Source organism: Macrosteles quadrilineatus, unplaced genomic scaffold (assembly GCF_028750875.1).
Source record: "Macrosteles quadrilineatus isolate MER2022 unplaced genomic scaffold, UCM_ALF_1.0 Scaffold_3__2_contigs__length_128488019, whole genome shotgun sequence".
NCBI lineage: Eukaryota > Metazoa > Arthropoda > Insecta > Hemiptera > Cicadellidae > Macrosteles > Macrosteles quadrilineatus.
In genome coordinates, this window is record NW_026542596.1 from 71,544,908 (window position 1) to 71,570,837 (window position 25,930).

General features: G+C 36.4%; 1 protein-coding gene across 1 annotated transcript in view; it reads right to left on the reverse strand.

Annotated features, from left to right (window-relative positions):
* The window catches only part of LOC128989295 (cadherin-89D-like), a 101,507-nt gene that overhangs the window by 10,179 nt on the left and 65,398 nt on the right, over window positions 1-25,930 (reverse strand). The window contains exons 8-19 of the mRNA XM_054411174.1: window positions 24,326-24,529; window positions 21,848-22,027; window positions 20,631-20,809; window positions 19,530-19,656; window positions 18,276-18,516; window positions 17,817-17,975; window positions 17,226-17,397; window positions 10,710-10,995; window positions 9,226-9,514; window positions 3,850-5,147; window positions 2,892-3,025; window positions 1,011-1,150 (exon numbers count right to left, since the gene is read on the reverse strand). Of these exons, the coding sequence (XP_054267149.1) occupies window positions 1,011-1,150; window positions 2,892-3,025; window positions 3,850-5,147; window positions 9,226-9,514; window positions 10,710-10,995; window positions 17,226-17,397; window positions 17,817-17,975; window positions 18,276-18,516; window positions 19,530-19,656; window positions 20,631-20,809; window positions 21,848-22,027; window positions 24,326-24,529 (3,409 nt within the window). The remainder of the gene's footprint in view (window positions 1-1,010; window positions 1,151-2,891; window positions 3,026-3,849; window positions 5,148-9,225; window positions 9,515-10,709; window positions 10,996-17,225; window positions 17,398-17,816; window positions 17,976-18,275; window positions 18,517-19,529; window positions 19,657-20,630; window positions 20,810-21,847; window positions 22,028-24,325; window positions 24,530-25,930) is intronic.

Consider the following 25,930-nt stretch of genomic DNA (forward strand, 5'->3'; position numbering starts at 1 on the left):
TATTTTTATAACAATATCATAGGGTTGGATTCTAAAAATTTTGCTTTTACTCCGACATTTAAAAATTAAAGATTATTGCAGTTTTTGATAATCACAGTGTTTAAAGCATGTTACCCACCACTACAATGTTTTTTTTTTTTTCATTTCTGAAGTTGTTTAATATACTGATGGATATTGTCTAAAATCCATCTTACAGAAATGTATAAAAGTTGCAATACTTCTTTTACAAGAGTCTCCCATGTATATGACAACATCATTGTTAATGTTAGCCTTAAATTTAAATTGTAAGCCACATTAAAGACAGTGGCATTATCTCAATCTTCATGTTCTACAACTGAATTGTATTAGGCTACGCTACAACTGATCAGGATCATCCACTTTTTCAAGGTGATATATGTCCAATACTTGAAATACTTTTTTCATGGATACAAAAGAGGGTAGCCTACTTACTTCTGTTTTCCTGTCGTTAACATATTCTACAGTGTCTTAGGAAAGCCTGGTTCAATTGTTTTCATAACAATTGTGTGGTTACAATGTAAAAAATGTACTACAGTAGACTCCCTCTCATCCGGACACCTTTTAACCGGACATCGGTTTAACCGGACTACAGTGGACGGAAATGACATCTCTTTAACCGGACAATTATTATCGGCACATTTGGTTTAACCGGACTAGATCGGCAGGAAGTGGGCGGTACTGTAACGACTGTTCTCGTGGGAAAGATTTGAGACCAGTAATCACATGTCTAAATACAATGCTCTCCTAAATTTAAGTAGAATATCACCGTAAACGGTCCATTTTAATGAGTTTTTGGGAACGTCGGCTTAACCGGAAAAACCGTTATCTGGACTGGCCTCAGTCCCGAGGAGTCCGGATAAGAGGGATTCTACTGTAATTCGATTCAACGCTTGCAAGACGAAGGGGCGTTTGATACGCCCCTTTGTCTTGCAAGTGACAAATTTCTATGATTTGGGTTTACTTTCATTTTGTAAAGATGATGAAAGCATTACCCAAGTCGGTGGATGAGGCAGGGAAGATCATGTGGGGAAAGCCTCTGGACTTCTTGACTGGGTTGACTTGAACTGTCACCTCCAGACGAGTGACTTTCTCTCTGTCTGCGTTGATCATCAGATACAGCGATCCATTGAACCTGCCACAAAACTGTGTGTTAGCTGTACAGTTGTTAGTTTTGATTCTTTTAATATTAAAGGATATTGATATTGGTAGTATATAGTGTGTACTACAATCCTATTGAGGACTAGGAATTGATTTTTCTCTGTCCACTAATAAAATTGATGTCTAAGTTGTTTTGTACAGTCCGGATAATTGTGTTCTTTTACTTTATTTTAGACCAAAATATAGTTATCTTAATTGTGCTAAATACTACCAGGTCCATTATTTTTTCCCAACGATGAGTTCAAATTGCCACAAAGCCAAAAGTACAAAAAAGCTTTGATGCTGCCTTCGTTAATTCATTGCAGCACAAGTAACAGAGCAGTACCAACAGATTCAGTATCTGTATTTAAAAGCACAAAGTATACTCCAGGGCCAATTTACCGAATAGGCATGGTAGGCACGTGCCTATGGCGAGAGGCAATTATTTTTTTTAGGGGGCACCGAAAAATTGGAAAGTAAAAGAATAGTGGTTGTATTTGCATGCGATAGCGGTAGACTTCTGTCAATCCCTCCGGGCCGTGTAGACATCGTAATTGTTCCCCACGATCGCGAAATACTCACTCCCACTTGCAAATTCGAATCCTGTCGCAAAATTCTGACTGTTTCCCGTGGTTGAGTAAACATTATTATCGACTTTCATGATCACGGAAATATATTATAAACATATCCCGCCCCGCGGTCGTGAGGAGATTATTGCCGTCTGCCGCAAATGAGGCAAAATTATCTTTTTTCCCCGCGGTCGTGTGGACATTATCATCATCTTGCACGATCACAGAAAAATTCTGATAATCCCTAGCGGCCGTGAAGACATCATTATATCATCTCTCATGGTCGTGTGAACACATTAATCGTCTCCCGCAACTGCGGCAAAATGGTAATCATCTCCCGTGGTCGTGTAGAGATCATCATCAGCTTCCGGGAATGAAGGCAACATTCTGATCTTTTCTGATTGATTGATTGATTGATTGATTGATTGATTGCGCGTATCGCGGTAAAATTCTAATCATCATTCGCGACAATGTAGACATCACAATCGTCTCCCGTGGTCATGAAGACATCGTAATTAATTGTCTCCCACGATTACGGCAAAATGTTAATCATATCCCGCAGTTGAGTGGAGGATCATCATCGTCTTCTACGATCGTGGCAAAATTCAGACTGTTTCCCGCAGTCGTTTGAACATTATCGTCTTCCGTGATTGCGGCCGTGTGTTGAATATTATCGTCTCCCTTGGTCACGGAAATGTCATTGTTGTCATGCACAATCGCGGTAAATTGAAATTTCCAGGTAGAAATACAAAATTCACGCATAATTCCGGGTAAAAAAATCTCAGGCATAGTTCTAGAATTTCTCGGTCTGTGGACACCCTGTATATATATATATATATATATATGTATTGCAAAGGGGCGCTACTATTAGTAGTGCCCATGGCGCTGACAGGGTCAAAAACGGGCCAGGTATACTCTACTTCACCTTAATTCTAGTTTTACTGTGGGTATTTTTATATTTCTATTGAAGGAGCTACTGACTAAAACCTAAACAATGTACATAAATAAACCAGATTTACAAATTGTACAAAAACATTTCTCATATTATGTGATAAACAGTGTCCTAAAGCTTTAAACACTAAGCTTATGTTTCTATGGTGTGTTCATGGGAATATCACAAGCAAAACATGGAAATATAATTTTAATCTAATTAGTTTCCAAAATCACCTTTCCACATGGAACCACTCGCTGTCCGTCCCAGGGACGACACTGAAGGTGAAACCAGCGGCAGATCTTGTACGGAAGTCTTGGCTAACATTGAGTGTGAGCAGCTTCAGAGGTACAGGGGTGTTCTCTTCAACCTACAACAAAACATTGACTTCAATAACTGAACCTTACAACTGACACTTTCTTTACACCACAAAACATGACGTGAATTCAAAGTTAATGAGTATTATTTACACTAGAGTGACATATCAAAACTAGAAATATGGACACAGCTCATTAAGTCCAGGTCTTGCCACAAAATAGCTCATTCCTTATATGGGAAATTCACTTTAAGTTATCAAGTATCAAATTTGATATTTTCAAGTGTTTCCTTCTATAACCAATCAATTGTTTGACATCCATGAGTTTTTTTTTATAATGGACACATTGAAAAACAGTCAATCAGAATGGCGTGATCTCAAAAAACCAGAAACACTGTGTTTGATAAATTTTACTGATTTAACCTTTATCAGATGGCCTCAGAAAATAAATTAAGATATTTTCTGAACAATAAATAACCACAACAATCAATAATGAGTTTAGAATTGCAACCAAATGGCAACTGTGGAACCTTTTCTTTCCTATAAGCCAATAGAGTAAGCCAAAGAAATAAAATCTATTGCACACAATCGGTTACACTCAGAAACAGGAAACAAATGTAAGAATGCAGTTTTCAAGTTCAGTAATTAATATCATTCTTGAGTGATAAAAGATTTAGTCTACCAAGTTTGGAATCGTTGAGTAGTGAAAACACTACTTTGCAATGAATGATGATTTGACACTCTTCTGAAGAAGATTTCTCATAAATCAACACCACCTTTCAACGATTTTAGATCACTTGGTAGATAAAATAACATAAGCCAGAAACATTTTATCAGTGATTTGTAAGTTTACGTTAACAAAAATAAAGACTGTTTACCTCAAGCTCATAGTATCTATGAGTGAATATCGGCCCAGGAATATCTTCATCCACTTCTTCTGGGACGTCAAGCACAGTCACCATGAGCAGAGCCGTAGAGCTGAGAGAAGGATGACCCAAATCTGACGCTACGATTGTCACATTGTGTACACTTTGTCTCTCAAAGTCTAGCGCTGTTGTAGTTGTGACAACTCCGTCTTTAGAGTCAACAGCGAATAGATGTTGCCTGTTGCTGACATGTTGAATGTGGTAGAGAAACATTCCGTTGCCATTAACTGGTGAATCAGAATCATTAGCGGAAACTCTAGCAACTCTGGTTCCCGGTGGGCTGTTTTCCGGGACAGAAGCTGTGTATAACGGTAACAAAATTATATCTGACGATTTCACCAAGACTGATGGTGAGCCTGATAAGTCTACTGGTCTTGCTTTTACGAGTTTATTATAATTATGAAAAACCGGAGGGTTATCGTTTACGTCTAAAACTTTCACTTCCACATCAACAGTGCTGCGAAGTCTTCTATTAACTGGACCATTGTCTTGAGCCATTATTCGGAAATTATAACTAGTCTGGGTTTCATGGTCTAATTTTCCCACTACTGAAATAATTCCATCGAACGACACCATAAAAGGTAAGTTTGCAGTGCTATCCCTCTTTTTCAGAAGGGTATAAGTGACGTTAGCGTTTTCCCCAAAATCTGGATCCGACGCCATCACGTGTCCTAAAAGTTTTCGTGTGTATTCTCCCTCGACAATTTCAAAATAGTATCTAGATTTTTCAAAAACCGGTGGGTTGTTGTTCACATCTTTGATAAACACTCTGGCGATAACATAAGCTTCCAGACCACCAGCGTCGGTGGCCGTTATGTTCAGTCGGAACTCTGTTTGTGGTGGGAGTATACCTGATACTGTAACCTCGCATGTTGTAGGGTGTACGGTGAAGTGATGGGTCGTGTAGGGAGCCACTACAGATATCTCAGGTATATACGTCTCGCTCACCAGCTTATAAACTACCGTACTGTTCTCACCGCTGTCTTTGTCTATAGCTAGGAGCCGAAGGACAGGGAATCCCACAGTTAATGTCTCGGGGATAGAGACTACTGGAAGTATTTCCTTCTCCTTGAGACTCCTGCTGCCTTCCACGACTGTTTTGTTCCCCACAACCACCAGGACGGCACTGGTCACTGGTTCTGGGATTTCTACGTTTTCGCTAGGATGAACCCACATTTGGACAAACTGGGGTGGGTTGTCGTTCACGTCGTCTACTTGGATTGTCAGCACCACTTCTGATGTTAGGTTTCCTGAAAAAAATAGAAAAAACTGTAAGTTGAACTTTAACTAAACTAACTTGTATCTTTTTAGAAACATCCAATTTCAAAAATCTTTACTCTCGACCATAGGCGTCCCGTGACCAACATTTTTGGGGGGCACACACAACATCAGCAATTCATAGTCTTAAAATAGGTTAAAATTGTATTTTTATTAAAGAAGACATTCCAAACCCCGCGCCCTCCCCTCCACAAAGATGATTTCTGCTTATTTGCAAGAAATTGTAAACACCCTGGTCTTATTACGTCCTACCTAGGATTCCTAGCTAGGGATTGCAGGGGTGCCCACAAGGGGGGGCTGTGACGCAGACTGCGTCATTGAAATTCTTGGGGGGGGCTCAAAAAATTCAAATGGGGGGGGGGTTGGCTAAAGCTATTTGCAACGTGACGACAATCCAACATATATTACGAAGTCGCCTGATAGAAAGTGGATTAATTAATGACAATAGTTATATTATTGAATTCAATTAGTTAAATAGGATTTTAGGATGGTTTAGGATTCGTGTAGAAAGTTATTATTCAAGATTAGCAAGACGTGAGATCTAAGAGGGAGCGCACGGGCTAGCTCAACTGCTGAGATAGATAAAGATAACGCGTGGTACAAACACGTCCAGCTACACCGCGACTTAGCACAGAACGCTTTGTAGACATAAAGCTCGTTAAAATACAATCAAGTAGCATAGGCTACAATACTTAACACTTTTGTGTAGATACTCGATTACCTGAGTTAATTAGGGAGGGGGAGTAATGAAAAATACGGTTAATCCAATATAGTATAAACACAGATGACAAACCAATTAAACAACCACCCATTAAACCCATTTAACACCGCTGTAAACAACCATTAACGTTACAATTTGCATTCTTATAAACGAAATTCAATATTGCACAATCATTATTATTGTGCAATAACATTATTATTGTTAATTTAAAATAATTTATCTTTGTTCAATTGTACAAACGGCAACGTTTAAAATTATAGCTAACTCAAACTCAACTAATAACTAACCAAACACTGCATTGCTATTAAATAACGTAAATATTATAGGAACCTTTAGAAAGTGTTATAAGGTACTGTTCATGATAGACAGATAGGCTACCAATAGGTGCTGTATCACAGCATAGGAATTGATAGATAAGTAATAAAAAAGGGTAAAATTATATTTAGAGATAATTAAAACACTCTTAAAAAAGAATGTAACGAGAACAATCTTGTTATTCTTTTTCTTTGTTCTTCTGTTATTTAATAGGTTTCTCTTCAATTCATACACAAATTCAACAAGTCGCCATATTTAGGCCTACTCATTAGCCAATCACAGTCTTACTAAAGTTAAAGTTACCATGGTTACTAATCACTCAATCACAGTTTACTAAGCATTATATCGTCATCATTCCCCAGCTGTTGTATCTGAAATCTGTTGTAACATAGCGCACAGCAGACAGAAGTGTAAAACGGAGCAGACGATTGTTGGCGCAACGCAAGCGTTGTTTCCATATTTTCATCAAAGGAGCTGTAATGTTTCTAAAGGGAGGGAGAGGGGATCGTTATATCAAGAGAAAGACGCTGACAATTTCTTAAACAGAGGTTACGCACGCTATATGGATATTCTGTTCTAGCAATAAAAAATTCCTTGAATTGAGGTGGCTTATAAAACTCTAATTTTATTTATATAGAAAGCTAAGTTTTCCAGTCCTGTAAAACACTGATTCACGGTCTTTTCCCCTTTTCCCAGTAATCAAAATTCAAGTACAACTTGATACACACAGAATCTCCGGTTCCCGACCTGGATGATGGCTAGTTATTTAATTTAATTTACAGTTACATATTAGTACCCGTGATAATCAAACCCGTTATGTAAGCCAAAGCCACACGGTTATTAATCTCACTTGGTTTTGGATTTGCTTAAAAACGTGATCGGAAATGGTTAGGGCCTACACAGTATTCGTAAACAACATTTATGTAAACACTAGCAGAGTACCCGTCCTTCATACGGAGTTGACATTTAAGTGTAAAATACTTACAGTATTGCAGTTATACTCTTAACTTAGCGTTTGCAATGGGGGAGGACACAGTTTGATCAAATTTGCTTCTTTAAATTTACGGTATACTATAGTATAGTATTACACAATACACATCTACCATAGCCATAATGTTCTACCACTTCACCTGATCAATAAAGAAAAATAAACTATTAACAATACTTTCTCCATATTCTATGGTATAGGAGGAGAAAGTAAAAATTCGCAAAATATCACAAATTATTCATGCAATTAAAAACATAAACATAACTGTAAACAATCCTACTTTGACAGTTTGTTCTCATTGCCAATCACAGTTTTTTATTGCTGCTTAGTTCAAATTAGCTGTTTTCATAAATGTAAAAAAAATAATAGGTCTGCACCCTGTTAGTAAATCTTATAACTTTTTAATACTTTATAATACTTATATATACTTAAATAGATATATACTTTAACTAGCTGTACCCGCGGGCTTCGCCCCGTTTAACTTCATAAGTATTCGCATGGCTCATTCACGTCCTGATTGAAGTTCGTTCGCTACGCTCACTCACCTTTAGGTTGGAGCTCGTTCGCTGCGCTCACTTGCCTTCAGGTTAGCTCGTTCGCTACGCTAACTCGCCTCCAGGTTGAAGTTCGTTCGCTACGCTCACTCACCTTTTGGTTGGAAATTAGCTGTTGTCATATATTTAAAAAAAAATTAATAGTGCTGCACCCTGTTGGTAATCCTTTTAACTTTTATGCTATTGAATATCATAGAACAGAACCAACTTGTTTAATTGAAACAGCTGTTAAGATTCATTAATTCCTTTTAAATATGAAAAATCATAAGATTAACATGGGGAACTACAGAGCCACTGGGGCGGAGCCCGAAAGGGTTTTTGAGATAAGAATATGCTTTAATGTTAATCGGGAATGTGAGCTATCATCATGCCAAATTTCAGCCCAATCCGTCCAGTAGTTTATGCGTGATTGAGCAACACACACACAAACACACACACAAACATACACACAAACATACACACAAACTCACAAACTTTCAGATTTATAATATTAGTAAGATAAGATAGAACCAACTTTTTTAGTAGAAACAGCTGACTGAATTCTTTAATTCCCTTTAAATATGGTTCACATAACTAGTCATAACTCATAAGGTTAACATGGGGAACTACAGAGCCACTGGGGCGGAGCCCAAAAGGATTATTGAGATAAGAACATATAGTTAATTGAGCTATCATCATGCCAAATTTCAGCCCAATCCGTCCATTAGTTAATGCGTGATTGAACTTTAAACAAACACACAAACTTTCACATTTATAATATTAGTAAGATATATCAGTGACAGCAAGAAAAAGGAATCTTTATCAAAACAGCTGTTCGTAATTTCAAGACGTCTTCTCTTAACAGATGTGTAGTATTTCATAAATGACGTATGTAGTAAACATGGAGAAAATGAACTAGAAATTCACACAAAATTGGGTTTTTTATCGTCCGTTATTTTATTTCCAAAATAGTGAGGCCATATTTTAATGGCTATAAGGACACTCTCGCCAATCCTGTAGATACAATTAAACCATTAGAATCATAATCGGTACTCTAGTTTTCTTTAGAGTAGGCTGCGTAAAATGCCTTCTGGGCCGTGACAGACTGACATAAATTGAGATAAGACATGTTTCAACTTCTTCTTAAAACGTAAAAATAACCCAAATATGTATAATTCTGAGCAATGTACAGACAAAACCATAACTTTATTTATATAGATTAACTGGGTTTGAATTTTAAATATCTAAAAAAATTATAAAACTTCTTTTATAGTTTTACAAATAGTGCTGGGCGGGGGAATAATGTTTCTCATTTGTTGTGTACATCATTTATGGTGGGGGGGGGGGCTGTTGCTCAATTGGGGGGGGGGGGTGCGTCATGAGTCTAGGGGGGGGATGGGCACCCCTGGGGATTGGCAATCTTTATACAGCAGCACATCTAAGGTTCAAATTTTTTTGAAAAGAGTGATAATCCTCAAAAGTAAACAAATTACCTTTGTCAGTTGCCACAACTCTGAGAACATATTTGTCCTTGATTTCTCTATCCAATTTCCCCACAAGTTTCACATAACCGGAAGGTTCCAGGAAGAACAATCGGCTGTCCTCTCCATGGAGAGAGAGGTGGAACTTAGCGTTACCGCCAATGTCACTGTCGACTGCCATGATTGGTCCATCCATAGCCACACGACACCCGGGCAAACAGTCCTCTCTTATGTGACCCGAGTAGAACTGTTTGGTAAACTTTGGTGCATTGTCATTCTCATCCTCCACAGTTACATGGATCTGTGAAATAGGAAGAGTAAAATCTGTTAGTAAGAAAATCTGTTAAGTATAAAGTCCTTTTTACGGCTTATTACAGTCCCTTATGTAAACATATCTTGTATAAAACATTTTGAAAAGTATGTATGTAGCAATGTATAAGAGTTGTCAGAGTAGTTTCCTTCAAATCTGAAGTAAGCCTATTATTGGTAAATGATTGGTCCCCAAGGATCAAAGAAGGATCAATTCTAAATACAGATTTTTTCTTTTAAAAGTGTCATTTCCCTGAAATGATGCACCATTGACGCTTGGCCACGGGGCAACAACTGTCCGGTTTAGTGGCAGTGGACGGCTGCAAGACAACACAGTTTTCTGCCGTACCGTAACTGTTTAGTGTGTAAGATGTCATGCTTTTCCTTGCACTACTAAAATAATTTAGGTACCCGTAAATGGTTTTTTACCAGGAAAACCGCATATTATGAAAGGATCATAAGTCATAATTATTTACTAATAGCTCAATGATGTAGGACATCTGAGTCCTATTTCAAACCACTAAAACTAAGACTTTACTTTTTTTAACTAAGACCACTAAGATTTTGACTTTTCTTGAGATCGAACTGGCAACCTTCTGATTAGTGGTGTAGTGGGGAGGGAACGCGTGTGAACGGCTCCCTCTCTGCCTTTTCCAAGAATCCTATATGTTGGTCAGTTTTAGCATAATGGTGAGCATTCCCCCTTCAAAATATACTACAGTACTACACTATACAAGCCATCCACTTAGCTACCCAACTATTAGTATATAGCTTATCCATTTAAGCCAATACATATTATGTAAAAAGAATTCTTAAATTATTAGAGTTGTCAAACAATTATTATTTTTTGGAAAAAGCAAGAAATTTTAAAACTATATCTTACATGTAAATCAGACAGACGGTTTACATGTAACATGTTATGGGCCTGAGTGGTATTTTTGTTTCCCTCCCCACTATCTTACAAGGGAATTATTCTCTTCCTTGCGCCCCGAACAACAATTCAAAAACCTCTTGCCTTCCTGGTCATGGTACCATTCACTAAAGAGGCTCTGATTTAACCACAAAGAATTGAACCGCTTTTCCAAAAAGCGTTTGAGTACCTACAATTCCTCCTCCTTCAAAAATTGCCACAGTCGTAGAAAGTAAAAAGAGAGTTGTGGATCAAAGTTCAAGTAACATTTTCTCACCTGATAGAATCCTCTGTGAGCGATGACCCCTCTACCGCTCTCTGCTATCACACTCAGCTGATAAGAGTCCTTGTGCTCTCGATCCAGACTCTTTTGGGTGTAAACCGTTCCGTCCTGAGAGATGGCGAACTGCTCTGTCACCTCCGGCTCACTCACGATCATAAACTTCACTCCCTTCCAGGGACTCGGGTCTGTAGTGTTCCGGACAGGAAGCAGCTGACCTACCAAAGCTCCGGACAAGTTCTCTCGGACTTTGAACTTCATCACAATCGGTTCATTGGTGCTACTGTAACAGAAATTAAACTTGTGGGTAAGTTGTATCTATTTGGCACCTAGATGTGCATGTTCACCATGCATCTGGTAAAACACATTTGCACATATATCTACAAGTATAGTTTTTTAAATTGGCTTTTTCCGGTAATTCTCAGACCCAAGCCATAGACAATAAATTTTTTTTCAAATAAGGAAAAACATTTTAAAATCATACAATCAGGATGTATCTTTTCATATTGGATTTGTATTATGCTGTATGCAGGTGGGTAATATTGTATCATAGTTTTTTAGAGTAACCTCTTCTAAAGCTAATGTTTGATTACTGTAAACCGCATATGAAGGCATATTCTAGTGGTCTCCTAGTTTTACCTCTCGACTCTCATTCCTTCCTCTCACACCAAAGATATATTATGTACTAATTTACTGATAGAGTGGAAATACTAAAAACAAGATTAATCAAATGAAAGACATATGGTAGACATATGAAGATATATGGTTTGACCTAGAATTTCCTGTATTGTATGTGTGTTCTCTCAATTACTACCTATAAATTTCTTCCCGTTAGTCAATATATTTTGCATTGGATAGAAAGATTGTTATATAGACAACAGAACAGATATAGTGTACATAGTAAAATATTGTTTACGGCTTTAAAAAATTTCAAATCTTAGCTTCAAATAATAAAGCTTTGGATAAGGTGGTGCATAAATCGAAATAGTATTCAGCACTAATACAAAATGTATTCATAGCTAGCGAAACCACTATGATTCAGAGATCGACATGGGTTTCACTAGCCATGTAACTAAAAAGCTTTTAGTAGACTCTAGCATTAGAGTAAAAGTTAAAAACTTTATTTTATACAACTTAATTTAAAGTGTACCATAGTTAAACTTTTATGTGAAAAATATTTAATTTTTTAATTTTGTATAGATTTAACTAAGAGTTATCAGATTCTTCATTACATCTCAAACAATTCTTGGTGAGTCAAACAGTTCACTAGACTATAATTGACATGCATTAGTTGTTATCAGATTATACATTACTTAACACTTTAATGTACATTTTTAAAACTTCTGTTGTACTGTCCCCCTTCGTCTTTACTATTGTGCTTCAGCAATCATTGAGTGAACGAGAATTCGGACTAGAAGACTTCACAGATATACGGTCAACAAATACTTTTGTAGACAAAACCGATATGATCAAAGTAATATTTAATAAACCATCCACGCTTATAACAGCACCAAGACATTTTGGGAAATCAGTTAATTTTGACATGATAAGTCTATTTTTGAGAAATGACCAAAACAAGACTGAAATAGAAGAAATATTCAAAGACACAACTATTCGGTCGGACAAAGAGTTTGTTGAAAATCACATGACAAATCATCCAGTTTTGTACTGCAATTTTGACACCGGTTTAGAAGTGACGTGCGAAGAGTCGCTGAAGTCTTACTACAGACAAATATTGTTTGGTATCTACATTGAACACGAGTATTTGAAAGACAGTCCAGTTTTGAATGAAGAAGAAAGAAAAACTTTTACAAACTACATTCATGAGAATGACGAGTTGGAGAGACCAGATATTGTTACAGGATTACAATTTGTGATTAATGCTTTATTCTTACATCACAACAAGAAAGTTATAGTTTTGATAGACGAGTACGATGCGAATATTGTGAACGATATGTTTAGTATGGAAAATTCAGATCATCCTGATAGCTCTCATTTTACTAGAGAAATAATGAATTTCCAGATGGATTTATTTAGCAATACACTTAAAAATATTCATCAAATAAAACAAGTGCTAATAACTGGTACGTTGCCAGTACAGTTTCTGAATGGTTCAAGTCCAATAACATTTCAATCTGTGACATTCATGATGGATGATGATCTTTCGCAGTTTTACGGGTTCACCAAACAAGAAGTGAAGTCTTTAATTACAAAATTTAAACTGCCACAAAATGAGAGTGATAATTTAAACTTGTGGTACGATGGATATTCAAGTCCGAAAACTGATGTTCGTATTTTCAACCCTTTGGCAATAACAAAGTTTTTGGAACTCAAACTGCCTTTTGGATATTGGATTCAAACATTTCCAATCAGAGGAATAATGCTGCCATTGATGGAAAATACTATTATACAAGAGAGAATAGTTCAACTTGTAAATTCAGAACCAGTGAGTATAAAGTTCAAAGGTATTTTTATGATCGACCAACTAACAGATTTAAAAAGAATCATAAACAAGCAATGGAAAGACATTACAGATGTTGATATTTTCTTCCAGTTTCTTCTACATGTTGGCTATTTGACTTATGATAGATCACACAAGAGACCCCTAAAGCATACAGTTGCTGTTAGAATACCCAATAGAGAGATTCGTGATGAATTTTCCTCCATTATTAAAGAATATTTCTCCCACCGAATTGAAGGTGATTGAGGATCAAAACTAATCCCAACATTGGCTATTGAATTAAATACATTGGCAAGTACTAATTTGAGCTGTGGGTCATTTGAAGTCGATGGATCAAAGGGAGTGGATTCAAAGATTCTTCATACAGTATATAAAGACATCTTTCTTTCAACCGGAGTTATGTTGTTGTGCTATCAAATTTATACAAATCATGAAGAAATGTATATTTTAAAGAAACATCTTTTCACCTCTTGTCTAGATTTTTCTGGTCTGCTTTGGTAAAATGTGGATGTGTTTTAAGTGAACAGTACCTACAATTAAAATAAACATTAAACTTGTATAATATAAGGAGATTGTTTCCTACTATCTACATCTCCCTTTCCCTGTGGTAAAAATTGAAGTAAACATCTTTTGGTTAGACATTTTATTTTATATTTATTTAAAGAAATAAAATGATAACCAACATTAGGTAATGAAGAAATAAGTAAGTGGCTGCAAATGGTGAAGATTTGAAATTCATTCAGTCAATTTGTAATAAAATCAAAAAAGGAATTATACTTAATTCGATCGTCCAAGAAAAACCAATAGAATTAGTGTTAAGTTAACTAGCAAAAGTGTGCATTTTAATATGCAGTTAATCTTTTTATCCATAACAAAGTAAACAAACATAAACAAAGTAAAAAAAGAGAAGTAACAAAGTAATCAATTGTACTTAAAGTGAATGGCATAGATAATCAAGACTGGATTACATTATTGACGCAAAATTGTGTAAATTAATTCCAATTGATAATATAATTTTTGTCTTTTAATAATCCAAAATGTTAGGCTGAGTTTTGTTTGTAATATCCAAATATTCAAATAAGAACATGACAATTTCTCTCCTCACTTCATAATTTGGTACTCTTAACACATCCTTGCCTAAAACTTCACTGCAATTTTTACTACTGAAAGTTAAATATCCCATTTGTAGCATAATATGAAAAAAGAGATCAGTATCCGTATGCTTGTCCCACCAATTTTCAGACGTCTTCTTTAACGCTATCAAATCTTGGAGGAAAAACTTGTCTTTGAACTTCACTATGATTTCAGTGTTATTAGCTATTTTAACAAAGTTATCTAAGATTTCTTGGTTTTCCAGCAAAGGCAAAATACCTAACATCCTGAACGGTTTAGTGTTAGTCCAAAAGCCGTTTCCAGATCTTAGCATCAGAAACTCCGACACCGACAATGGATTGAATATTTCAAGCTCACCAAACATTGACGAGTACGCTTTAAACCACTCTGTTAGTTCACATCTATCATCTCGATTCAGACGAAACTTGAAAATAAGTTTTACTAAATCCGCTTTGGTAAAACCGAAATACTGACTGAATCGAGCATCACGTAAAAATGCTATGTACTTTAAGTTTGAATTATCAGCCGAACTATTGCAAATATTTATTGTCAATATCCCTGCCATTATAACTCTATCCACATAAGTAATGTCTTTCACAAGACCACAGAGAACATCACTATGGAACCCTACTATATCCTTTGTTTTCTCTAACTGATCCTTTTCTTTCTCTCGAACTTTGAAATGATTATCAAAAATATTATTGAGTATTTTATCATCATAATCGTCAATGAGAATTATAACTTTTTTCCCAAAATGTAAACTCATCAAATTAGACAAAACTTTTAAACCCTGTTTTACTTCTGTCACAGTCAAGTTTTTATTCCGCTTAATATATTTGGCAAATAATAGTTTTTCATCTTTATTCAACTTATTACTGTTATTCAAGTAAAAGTGTTTGTAAAAAACTGAAAGTAGAATATTTTTAAAACTTTTCACTAGCGATTCTAAGTCTATAACCTCAATGTATGTTTTGAAACTACAACATAACACCGGATATGCACAACAATGTTTACGCACAAAACTGCTATGAGACCAAATCTTTGTCTTGTTGAACGTATTTGTCACATCCTCAATCTCCTTGTTATTGCTTAGAAACATTTCAAGCATGTTCAGATTCAATGTCTTTCCAAAATATCTCGGAGCACTGATTAAAAGTGATTTGTGGCAAAATATTTCTCTTATAAAGAAAGTTTTATCGACAAACAGCTTTGTTTCTGTAGCCTTACAAAAACCCAAGGCCGTCTCTGATTCTTTTCTTTGTTGATGATCAAAGTCTAAATCAATTACTACACTGTCATTTGATTTCTTCAAGCCGGGAATGTTTTGGGACATTGCTCGCTTGATGTTCACAACCACAAAAAGTAAACAAATTATGTCACTGATCTTGTACATCTTATATTGTCTTTCAGGGTGATAAGACTCTGATGTGTTGGTTGATAAGAGATTATGGTTTTACTATATTTAATTTTCCACAGACACATACTACCATTCGTGGCATGTATTTATTTACTACGAGAGGTCGTCCAGTGGTCGAAACTCGACCAAAAATATGTAATGTACTCACTTATCTATTTTCACCCCACACTGTAAATAAAACATGTGATTGGAGTTTCCTCCATTTGTTTTGATTTTCTGTTTATATTTCGTTGTTATTTCGTAACCAGCATAGCAACGCATAAGATCCATGTTAATTTTTTCAAATTTTTAAACTCATTTTTTGTGCTTATCTTTGAGCCTATTTAAATTTATAAAGGGATTCTGCACACCTACAGGAAAATAGCTTTCCAACGGTATGCGTAGATTTTCCCTACGATTCACACGAGCTGAGAAAAAAGGTTTTAAAGAAACATGCTTGCCTATTAATATATAGATAGATTATTTCTATTTATAAATTACCTTGTTAATAATAAAGAAATGTTTCAATCTTAGTAAATTATCAATTCACAAAGTTCAAATGTAAATTTGATATCCTTATACAGTACTATATATTCAATTTTTTATTTAAATGGCCCAGCCACCAATGCTAGGACTGTTTGACATAAACACCCTTTTGGCGTTGCTCACGTGTCCTGTTACCTCTGTAAGAGATGAATAGTTATTAAGGTGTAAGCTTCATTGTTTTCCAACTGAAACATGCAAGCATATTTTTAATTCAGGAAATAGGGAATTTTCTCCAATGCTAAAGCTTTTATAAATATGCATACATGAAAATCATTGTTCCAATAGTTTAGCCATAGCAATAGTTATGTTCTATGTCAGTCATTAGGATGTAGCCATTGAGCACAAGCAGTAATAAAACATTCAGTGACAAAACTAAATAAATTATTAACTAGACTTTCAAATCATCCACATTTACTAAGCAAATTTCCATTTGCCTGTTAAAATATTCACAAAATATTTCCTGAAACATGTAGGATTTTTATCATTTAAATAACATTAGATTTAATTAGTGCTTAGGTTTATTTAAAAAAAAAAACATAATATTTTTAAATGGGAATCAATCTGACGTGTTTGAGGAAATATAGTGGAAAATCCTATCAGGCAAATGGAAATACGCTTAGTCTGCAGGCTTTCTTGCGGTGGGGTCATAATTTCCGATTCACACTACATATTATCGACAATACCTACTTAAATCTGTAATGTGATCATATTTTGTCATTTTGATTCAACATTTCTACGGCCTTGTGTAATTTAAAGATGAGTAAAACAATTTTTGTTCATTAAGATTAAAATTTTCTGATCTGAAAATGCCACTAAAGGAACATACAAGTTAGTAATCCAATTTGATGAACTACCGTTACTTGTATGTACATGATGGAATAAGCTGAGTACTATACTTTTATTCATAACATTTTTACTGACATGAATGCCACACAAATCTATTAGAAGGAAACTTGCTAAGCTCATGCAAGACAGAAGCCATCAATGTTTCACTTACTCAGCGGAGAAAGCAGAGTCGGAATGGACGACGTGTATTGTGACATTTGTGATCAGCGTGATCTCCTTTTCATCTGTAACGACGGCTTCAAAATCGTACAAAAGCCTGTCGTAGTTATCCATGTTGTCAACCACTGTAATAGTGCCTGATCTCTCCTCCACAGCAAAGGGAACTGTAAATTAGAACACAAACTATAGTTTGAGTACTAAACTAAATTACACACCATGTTGAGTATTGGTTTTAAAATGTTTTACAAAAAATATCAATCAATCGAAAACAAAAATACTTAATTGTTAGGATTGGCTCATGATATTGCAGAGAAAAATCAACAAATCAAACATTTTTATGTTCAACTGAAATGAGAAGAAAAAAAAATAAAAGAACAGCGATTGAATACCGCTGTTGAATTGGTACTTGATTTTCAAGACGATTGAGTCTAATGTGAGTTTTTATGATATCTTTCAGGTTCTGGATATCTAGGACAAAAGTAAAGCCCTGATATAGGGATTGAATCTCATAAAATACCTTGCCTAAAAGAATATTAATTTAAAAAATATTGAAGGAATAGTAAATAGTAAATGCAGTTGATACCTCCTTCATGGTAGCTGTGGAGTAGATCATAGAGGACTCTACGTTTGTTGACTGCGTCTGTAACTCGTATCTGACCCACGGAAGTTCCTACAGGGACGTCGCTACCAACCCAGAACTCATACGGGGCCCCTACGAAGTCTGGCAGCAAGTCCTTCTTGGCTAAGAACAAAGTAATGTTTTGAACAATCCTCATAAAGGTAAACAAGGTGGTGCCTGGGGCCCCGCGCTTTTCAGAGGCTCCGCACAGCCATATTTCAGGTATTAAGAGAGACTCGCTTTGAACTTCAACCAATTGATTGGGCCCCTCAATCTCTAGGGCCGTCACTGCCTGTATCTAGGAAAATCACAGCATTTCAGGTTCAACAAGTACAATGAAGGAACCCAGGCAAATTAAAGGTGGAAAATAAAGCACTAAGCTTCCTGTAATTGGGAAACTCCTAATAAAAACATTCAACTTACCAGGCTCCACCAGTACAGTGACGACTGCTAGTGAAAACCTCCGCTCGCTGGGGTTGGCCGGCTGGTCACTCGCCTCCACAAAGAGCGTATGTTTGCCCAGTACGAGCGGAACGTCACTGACCACTACATTGCCAGACTGAGGATCCACTGTTAGCTGACTGGTGTGAGCGGACGTGTTACTACGCTGAAGCTGGAACAGTACCATCCCATTGCGACCCAGGTCAGGGTCCTTGGCTTGTACCTGGAAAATAGAAACAATATAATTATTTATTGAATTAATTTGTGTATATAAACGCTTGTGGAATTTTTTTTATACTACCGTATTGAAAGAAGGTTTATTGTTTGTAAAAAGAAGTTTCATTATTTATCACACTAGGAAAACTACGCTTTTATACAACCAAGACTTGGTTGGACTTGAGCCCTGGCAATAAGGGTTACCCTACTTTAACTCCTAGAGATGAAACAGATTATTTTATACCATGAGAGTAAGTAGCCTCAAGGCTACTTAACTACTAGTGGCTAGTTTACCCACTGTTACTTTTGGGTGACGTTGCTTAGAAATTAAACTGAGCATTTGCTTACAAACCCAATTTTATTATCAGCCCACAAAAGATACAAAGATAAATAACAAACAAAAAGGTATAGTAGACTGGAACAGAGTTAATAATTTAGTTCGAAAAAACAACTTCAATTTGGAAAAATTTCTTGAACCCCCAATTTTGAAAACACATAAGATTGTCTTATCTGGACCTTACCTCCAGAACCCCTAGCAAGCCCCTGTCCTCCAGTACACTACACTACTACTAAAGTCAGTCGCCACCCTAACTTCAGGCAGCCCATGGCCGCATGTCGTATATCTAGTGCGTCCTTGGGCTGCCTCAAGTTAGGGCAGTGAGGACTTTAGACACAAAACTGACCCCCCGATCAAGTGCACTGGCCTACATTAAACAACAGCCTTCTGTAGGTCAGCACAAAAAGTTATTGTTTAACAACACGTCCAGCCTACTCACACACCATTGCCAAACACATTCCCTTCACAAATATTTTATCCTCCTATTACAAGAGTAAGTAGAGTTTTAATTATTATCTCAAGGGTTAAAATGCATTGTTTAAATCTCAATGTTCCATAAAAATGGATAACATTGGATAATGGATACATTTTGTACAATGTGGGGGAGATTTAAATGCAAAGATGCAACAGTACAAAACTTAAACCAAATCTGTAGGCTACTAAACAAAGAATAAATTTCTTACTTTGCCAACAACATGCCCAACAGGTATGTTCGGGGTTGTAGAGAATTCGTACAGATTACTCGGCACAAACACCGGGTTGTTGTCGTTGGCATCAAGCAGAGTGACTTCCACCGACACAAAGGAATCACTGCAACAACAGCAAAACTTTCAACATGTAGAAATAAATGGTCTTAGAGATTACACTTAATTGGTTAATTTCTTCAGTATTGAATAGACATAGGCTAATACCAAAAGGATCAACATCTGTTCTTTTCACTTGCACTATCAGCATTAAAACTTACAGGGTGTGGCAAAAAACCGATCTATTTTATGCAGCGCACTGTTCAGCGACAGGTCATCTGAGAGTGAAATGGCTAGGCTCGTTGTAAAGCCTACACGATGCCATTATCTGTGGTCATAGAGCAGTGGTCAACCAAGCAACGAGCATTTGTAATCGAATTGAATTTAAAAAGTATTGATTCAGTGATTGCAACTCAGTGGCAGTCCCGTGCAATATTTTAATTAGGGCGACATGGATTCACTAAAGTAGCACAATCATGTGGTGGGTTACCAACTTTAGAACAACGGCTTCTACATTCGAAAGAAGCTGACAAGCCGTCCAAAGCAGATCGGACACCACACAATTAATATTGGATGGTGCTGCTGTGGAAAACAGTCCTCTTAGGCAAGCCCAAAAACAAGCATCTGCTTTGAACATATCTGACCGCTCGGTTACACTAATATTGAGGTTCGGTCTTAATTCTTATCACTACAGATAAATTTGTATTAATCTGTTTGATTAATTATGTTGATTATCCATACAGATAACAGCGACGGAACCTCTCCATGTCGACCTAATTTAAAGAATGCATGGAAACGCCACTGAGTTGCAATGAATTAATCATTACTTTTTTTCAAACGACTCTACTATAACAAACGCGCGTTGCTCAGTTGACCACTGCTCTGACAATAGATACATCGTGTAGGCTTTCTAATGAGCCTGCTCCCACCACCCTCAGACGACCTGTCGCTGAACAGTGCGCTGCAGAAAATAGATAGGTTTTTTTGCCGCACTCTGTATATCAATAAGAATAAACATAAAAGATGAAGCAGTACACTCACCTAGCTGGTGTGACCACACTGGGCAGTTTCTCCCTAGCCAACACCCTCATGGACAGTGAAGGCCTCTGTTCTCTGTCCAGCTTAGCCTGGTTGCGGACAGTCAGCCAACCACTGCGGCCATCAATACTGAAAGCTTGCGAAGGGTCCACCAGATGGTACACAAACTCCCCGTTGTCCCCCTGGAGGAATCATAGTGTAAACTAAAATGTGTTCATGATTCACTTTCAGTAGTTGTAGAAAAAATATTGGAAGACAGTGGACAAAGTTGTTTTTAAAATATTAAAATCATAAAAACAAATGTTCAGAATCTTGCAGTCTTTTTAAAATTATCCTTATTGCCTCGACCAATTTTATCAGTGTATAACCATAGCTGGATGCACTCAATGTAAAGGGAAATTCTCCACAATTTTTCTGCCTTACAACTATCTGTTGCTTGCAATGTGCTGTCATGAATTAAGGTATGTCAAAAAATTCTTAACTTTGGTCATCACCACTGAGAACATTTCATTCAAATACATTGATTTTAAGTTTAGAAGGGGTCAGAAATATAGGTTTTGGACCTGAATTGTTTGGAAATTATCCAAACTATTTGGTTTTTATTCTGAAACATTTACTAAAGAGAGGTATGTATCCCCTTCTATTAGAACTACTTATGGAGGGTATATATTGTTAGTTTAGGCCTACTATATACATGCGTGCAGGCTGCATGTGGGATATAGGAACGAGAGATTTGCAACTAACTGAGGGGCTCCTCACTCCACCTTCATTGCAAGGGAATGTTTCTCTTTGCATCCCCAGGCAAACTTTGTCTTTGGGTCCAAGGGACCCATTTATCAAAGCGGCCCTGTGTAAGTTATAGTGTCGTACATAGCTCAAGTGAAGTGATTAAAAATTAAATCCTTTTTTACAGTTATCAAGTTTTGAGCGGATCCAAAGCTGCAGAGAGATCTTTTGAGTTATTGTCAGTTTGGAACGTCTCATTCAGAACTCCATCCATAAATTTCTTCAGAAAATTATTGTATAAACTAGTCTAACATTACTTTTAAGCTGGGTGAATCGATGGTGAGGTGTGTTATTCAATATGTGTTTGAATCTAAAAATCTGAATTAACATCTTATTCTTCCACATGAAAAAACTTTACATTGTTTTCGGAAGTGCAAATTAGTTGAACACACCTGTATTCAACAATCTAATATCCATCTTCTAAGTTCCCTTACCTGGTCTTGGTCTGTGGCTAGGACCTGCAGTACGCTGAAGCCATTAGGAAGGTTCTCAACAATGCTGATGTTGTAGAGGTCAACCTCAAATTGAGGCTTGTTGTCGTTGATGTCTTGTAATTCAACCTCAACACGGGCAACCGAGGTCTTCAGAGGGTTGTTGTCCTGTGACGCTTGGATCTGAAACAATACGAGAGTCTTATAAGAGTAACTATTTTCAAGACAGAGAAGATTTTCTGGAAAGAATTCTGAAAGCTTTCACCTCAAATCTTGCAGTTGAAGGTCTTTGTGATGAAGGTTCTACTGATTGGTTATGCAAAAATGTCCATCAAGGAAAAATATTAGAAAACTGAACCATTATTTGATTTCACATTTTATTTACATTGTAGGAAGCTTGAATTGTCAATCTTTCATTCTTAGTTGGTTATTAAATATTTCAAATTAGTTATCTAAAAATCATCTACTTTGCTCCCACACATTAAGTAGCATAATGATATTATGTGTTCAAATCAACAAGTACACACATAAATATAGTTTGACTAAAACGTTTAAGTAAATTAGTATACTAAACATTGTATGGGCTTTGAAAAATATATACTGAGGCTTTACTAGCACAAGTTGTTGGCCTCCATTACGGTCTTTGAATTATTTCGAGAAGAAATTGTTTAGTACAGTAGTGTCCAATAATTGTTTTATGTCAATTTTTGTACCTATCATAACATTTATCATTTGAATGTAAACCAAAAGCTAACTTTTCTAAAATTTGTCCTGAAAAAGAGGGTAAAATATTTATTGAATGATGCAGTGACCTACTTAGAGCACTTAATTCACCAATTATAGTAACTATTTGTGTTGTGAGAACAGATGTAGCATTTAAAAATCAAGTATATAATTCCCTATGAATCAGATTCCCTATGCATAATTTTGCAGTCTTGAGTTGCATCACTATGATAATGAGTTTGTGATGTTGAAATGTAACTAGAAAAGATCTAGTAGTTGAGCTTATTCAGCATTGAGTTCTGTGTTGATTTTTCTATCGACTTTAATTCAAGAAGAATTCAACTACCACTGCATTTACCTGCACATATACATTCAAACAAACACACACTAAAATGTAGTTAATGGTTATTTGCTAGTTATCTGCATCTATAAAAGCCAAGAAGCTGCATTTACAAGCAATTAATTGATAACAGTAAAACCTGATTTTAATTGATATATTGATGATGGATTGCAGGAAACTCGTGTCACTAATGTGAGGTCCAATTAGCATCGCAGGAGTACAGTTAGCAGTAGTTATTCAACATGGTGATAAAAGCACAGTAGGTGCTTGTTACCAAATTAATCACAATAAATAATAAGAATTCATTTTGGTACTTACAATTATCATTAATTTAACACAGCTACGAATCTGAATATGAGTGAAAGATGAGTAATAGAATGAAGTGAAATGATGTGTGTAGCTTTGTTAGTGACTAAGGTCAGCTGTTTTCTTAAACAGAAACTTTTATTTAAAGCCCGATGATGAGAGACAGCTGGGTCCAGTTTCGAACTATCAATAAGCTACTGACTTTTCTCAGGATTGAACCAGCGACTATTTGACAAGCACTATAACCACTCGGCTACTCAGCCAGTACAGTATCATCTGGATATTATAAATAGTCATGAAACACTTTACTGAAGTAGGCCTTCCTATAATCAATATCTGTGTTTAAATTTAAGAATTGCAGGATAAATACGAGTATTTGCCTTACAATTTCATATAGAATGTGTTTAAAATAGGGATTTTTTATTAAGCTTCAACTAGAATTGTGTATCATAAAAACTCATAGAGTCAAACTGTAATCCAAACAATTCAATTAACATTTACATTTCTTCATTGTTCCTATATAACTTTGACATGTCAATGATCAAATAAGTCATTTTTCAATTTTTAGGGGAGGGAATAGTTATTCTTAGCTTTTTTAACTTTATGGCGTGTTTTTAGCACCCCTTGATTTAGCATGGTGAATCATTTTCCAATTATGATCTAAATGTAAAATTACACTTCCCTAAGATGAATCGTGTTAGCTTTACCATATTACAGAGAAATAAGGTACAGAGGAGAGGAGCTTATGGTACAACCAAGCGCTTTCAGCTCTGGTGTGTTGGGGTGGAAAATATACTTGTAACAAGTAAGAATAAGCCTGAATGGCGAGCCCTGTGCGGAAATTCCTATCGCACAAGGCACACTGCTATCTTCACTGTACTCATGAGAGCTGAGGTAGGTCATTGCCCTAGACACCAGCACTAGCGCTAGACACCACTTAAGTGTACCATTGAATGTTTCCTCTGTGTCTTACTTCTCTGTGCACTCTACATATACTCACTAAACTATATGTTTTCCTCTACCAATACTTTATTGGAAATGAAACTGTCACATTTTTATACCAATACTTTATTGGAAATGAAACTGTCACATTTTTATCCTTCTTCTCTTACCTGAAGCGTGAAGGTGTTCCCAGGAAGAGTGTCCAAGTCCAATTCTCGCTCCAAGAACAACGTCCCATTGTGAGGGTCCAGGGAGAACAGATGTCTCTCGTTGCCAGCAATGATGTCATACCTGATTGTAGCATTGAGGGACCGATCCTGGTCATATGCGTGGATCGGAGGAGTGAACCTGAGAGCTTGGTGGATTCTTTTACCCTGTAGAAAAAAGTTAGCTGTGATTTATGCAAACAGGTGTATTGGGGTAATTACGTAAACAATTTATCAGAATTTTTTCCTGAAAACTCCTTAGGGGTTTTATCTGGAGATGCCTTTGGTCTAGGTTATTTTTTAATCCAATCAAAATCACCCGGTTCAAAATACTCTTTACTCCTATTACATGCAAAAGCAACAGCTCACTGTACATTTTTCCGCAAATACTCCAACTTCTATTCTAGTCGATGTGCAGGTCCCGTTTTAAAAGACAGACAGGTTTAATCGGGGGTCATTTGAGTCACAAATGTATATAACTGTTTCAATGGATTCATTAAGAAGCAATAATCACAGAGGATGTTCGGTGCTAATCAAGGAAGGTGCTAATCAAGGAAGCCGTGAACTGCTAATCATATGGTACTGGTGGCGGGAATTCATACACTGCTGACTTGATTACAGTGTCGGTGAATGTTGATCTCGGTGTGAGGTTTGAGGTTAGGTTTGATCCGTCCTTCGATTCAAAGCAGTCTCAGAGTCAAAACACTATACTTAACAGGAAGATTGTCGTTGATGTAAAATTGTTGATTTATCTCTGCAAAAGTTCACTTGCGTGTACCGAAACCGAAATTCATAATTTGGCGCACATTTCGGCAACTGGGCCGGAAGGAAATTAGCTTTTCTCCACTTCAGATAAAATATAGTTGATTTATTGGACTGTAAAACGTTAATAGGGGTGTGATTTTGTGATAACTGAGACTTTTCCAATATTTCAAACTGAGAACACTACTTGCGATTGGGAACATTGACTAGTCAATGTTGGGACTATGTGTGGGGCTAAATAACTGTATATCTGTGAAAATGCGATAAAATCTGTAAACTGTATACGCCCATTCCTAGACTAGTCTAAATTGACGTCAATCCATATAATATTGTGTTCAGATTGTCTTATCAGTTTTTTAGATGAAGAACATCAAATAAATCATTTCACATTGCCACTAATTCGTTGGTTGCAAAAACATAATTCAATAATTGATCACTTGTTTCAACGTGAACGGAGGGTATAATAGGATATGACATGTGGGGAAAAGAGGTCAAACCACAACAGTAGCTTAAACCACGTATTTTTAAATTGATACAATAGAACAGCTTCCATAAACATTCTACTGTACCGTAATATAACCCCATCTTCAACAACAAAATGCCAATTAGTAGCAACACATTCCATACATTTCAACCACTGAAACTACCATCCGCGATGCTACATTTTACCATTACGGAAACTACAAAAATGTAAAGGTTTCTGGGAAAGTTCTTCATGAGGTGATTTCGATTCAGCGACATCGGGAAGGCATTTGACCTTCGGACTCTACTCGTCATTAGAAAAATGAACGACCTTGCTGAAGTTAA